Below are 3,102 nucleotides of genomic sequence, written 5' to 3'. Positions count from 1 at the left end.
TGAAGTTCTCTGTTCCTAAATGTTTGTTTAAACAATATGTAAGCATTGTCAAGTACTACGAATAATTTTGTAATGAATTAAGAGTTTATTACGCGCACCATAAAGGTAGAAATCCAAACTTCTATTTGACATGTACTCATAAACCAGTATTTTCTCTTCTTTTTCGATGCAAAATCCCTGAAGTTGTAGAACATTGACATGTTGCAACTTTGAAGCAAGTGAGACCTCATTCTGAAACTCTTCTACTCCTTGCTTGGAGTATTCTGAAAGACGTTTTACTGCGATTTCCTGTCCATCACTTAACCTTCCCTGGAACAATAAGGAGTATGATTTTGAGGTTCATGATCTAAATTTTAAGATTCGGAGGTACAGAGAGCCGGAGATGGTTAAAAAGTAATTCAAATATCTAAAACTAGAGTTATATGCATGTCTTAACTATGAGACGTTATGTGGAAAACTTACAAAGTATTCCGAGGAGGAAATACTGATCAAGAAGAAAATCCTAAAGATACAGAACTTTCTATGTACAAGCTATTCTATTTTTGTCAATTTCATATTTAGATTTTTGTCTCGAATTTCTCCATAGATTTTAGTCAAAGTAGCCAAAAATCTCGACTAGTTGAGTTACCAATACCTTATAAACAGGTCCAAAGCCTCCCTCTCCAATCTTGTTTTTGATGGAGAAATTGTTTGTAGCTTCTTTTATTTGACCAAAGCTGAAAACTTTGAGATTACGACCTATAATCAAAGGTATCAATTCCTCGATACCTATAATCAAAGGTAAAACTTTTAAGTTCCACTATATTCCGATTAGTCGTTTAAAAGAAAGAGTGACAAGGAATTGATATATATTAGTTACCTTCAGATCTTACAGTTTTCTTTTTTAAGATACAACGTATTGAACTTATTACGATAATGGTACTGATCGTGATCGTTGGCAAAAGAATTGCTAGTAACCTTCTCTGGTCTTCTTCTTCTACGTCTGAGGCTGTAAAGAAAGTTATCATGTTTATACGATGTTATCAAAAGCAGAAGTCACAAAAAAGCTCTTAGATATGTTGTTGTTGTTGTATATGTACAAATAAATTGATTTCCTTTTATGATAATGTGATATATCAATTGTTTAGTGTCGCCTCATCGACAAGAAAAAGTATGTTTTAGAACTTTGATAACGGCACTGAAGCACATATTAAACAAGGCGAACCACTCAATATGTTTTTGAGCCTTGCTGCAGGGCTTAAGCTCACCTTTGACAACAGTGTTTATATTTTGTGAAAATGTGTGATAGAGCTGAGTGAATCTTGAAATGAATAAGCAAGCTCTGTATGATGGTTATTCCCTTCCTATGGATGTAAAACAATACTTCCCTATCCCGTCTCAATTTAAGTGTCTTACTTTCTTTTTTTCGTCTGTTAAAAAAAGAGTGTTTCTTTCTATATTTCAACATTCTACGTGACAAGTATACTGGAAGACAAACTATAAGAGAGATTTGCAAAGGATTATGATGTAACCTGCTTTTGAAAGCTCCCAATCGACATCATCGTTAGGAATTTGGAATGCAGCAAATCCACGAAGCCCCTTATCCTTCGCGTAAGAAACTTTAGTTCTTATAGCTTCAACATCATCATAACCAATCCAAAGTGGTCCAATAGTAACATAGTTCACAACATAAGTTGAGTTATAGACAAGTATGGCTCCATTACTTTTCATATATCCCTTGATGTTTTTGTAATTTATCGATGATCCATAGCTTGTTATTGCTGGACCTCTTGCAGGTGAGCCTACCATGTTATGATTTGGATTCTCAAGTGTCCACGCATAACCATGGTATGCTAAGCCTATAACAATTTTATTGGCTGGTAAGCCATTCTTGATCCATTCCTTTATACCATAATCTGTATTTCGCGTGCTTGATGGATCATATAAAGCTGAATGTGCTCGTGTAACGTTGTTTTTTGAAGGCAAATAATAGTCATATGATCTGAGATGAACCCAATCGAAGTTTCTAACAATTGTTTCTACTGGATATTTCATCGATTGATCTAGCATTGGTGAATAGTATGCTCCCATAGTTAAGATCAATGAATTGTTGGACTCAGAATTAATCGTTGTTCGCCACTCTTCAATGAATGTTCTCATATTAGTCATGTTTGCAGCTGTATTTGGGTAGACACCATTAAGATCAAGCCCTTGAAATCCATATAGTCGAGCAGTTTTTATTGAACTTGTGATGAATGATTTTCTACGCGAAAATTCACTGGTCATCGCGAAGAAGTCAGGGGATTCATCACTTCCTCCCCATATGGATAGAAGTGTTATAACTGATGGATTATTTTGTTTCACAGTTTTGGTAAAGGTTGAGATATATGGTTCATCAGAGTTATTTATGAAAACCTCGAGAAGACATTTTGAAGTAAAAAGGCGATTTACTAGTTGAAAAAAGGAGGATCCGTTGAACAGTTTTGTAGAGAATAGTTCAATCTTTTTGTGCAATAGGAAAGAGTCCTTTAGAATTCCTTAAATTACGCTCTGATGAGGCTTGAGTATAAGAGGGGTACTTGAACAGAAGGTCGTCTAAGACTAGTGAAAATCGAATTGAGATGCTTAAGATTTCTTGATATCAAGCAATAGTCTTTTGTACTACATGTCTTAATTTTCAATCATGTAATAAACTTTTTGGCAAAGGTCTCAATACTATATTGTTGATTTGTCTATTTTTATATTTACTAACAATTTAACTTTAAAATATTCATTTTATCTCTAGCATGATTTATATCCACATAACATCTATGACTTGTTTAGACCACAAGTTTCAAAAATATTTCTTTCTTTTTTAAACTTCGTGTCAAGTCAAATAACATCACATAAATTGGGACGAAGGGAGTATTAATATACTTGTTGGTAAAAGTCTTAAAACTATAGTGTTGATTTGCCCAACACCTTTGCTTGTAAAAATTGAATTGGTCAATCTGTAGTTTGTGATGAAAAGTATGTTTGGTTACTTTCATAGAAACTACTCCTGGAGTCCTGGTGCGAATTGGAAAGTTAATATAAATTTTGGATACTTGTTCTAGTCATGTTCACATTTATAAATGCATCATC

At 33.8% G+C, this 3,102-nt stretch overlaps 1 protein-coding gene across 1 annotated transcript in view; it reads right to left on the bottom strand.

Annotated features, from left to right (window-relative positions):
- Positions 1-14: 14 nt before the first annotated feature.
- LOC102590164 (chitinase-3-like protein 2) overlaps positions 15-3,102 on the bottom strand; it is a 23,195-nt gene continuing 20,107 nt past the window's right edge. The window contains exons 2-5 of the mRNA XM_015307056.1: positions 1,512-2,394; positions 860-988; positions 635-768; positions 15-309 (exon numbers count right to left, since the gene is read on the bottom strand). Coding sequence (XP_015162542.1) covers positions 49-309; positions 635-768; positions 860-988; positions 1,512-2,394 — 1,407 coding nt within the window. The 3' untranslated portion in view covers positions 15-48. The remainder of the gene's footprint in view (positions 310-634; positions 769-859; positions 989-1,511; positions 2,395-3,102) is intronic.

This window comes from Solanum tuberosum, unplaced genomic scaffold, assembly GCF_000226075.1.
Source record: "Solanum tuberosum cultivar DM 1-3 516 R44 unplaced genomic scaffold, SolTub_3.0 scf00047, whole genome shotgun sequence".
Classification (NCBI taxonomy): Eukaryota; Viridiplantae; Streptophyta; class Magnoliopsida; order Solanales; family Solanaceae; genus Solanum; species Solanum tuberosum.
Note: the sequence above shows the minus strand (reverse complement) of the source record. Positions and strands in the feature narration are given on the sequence as shown.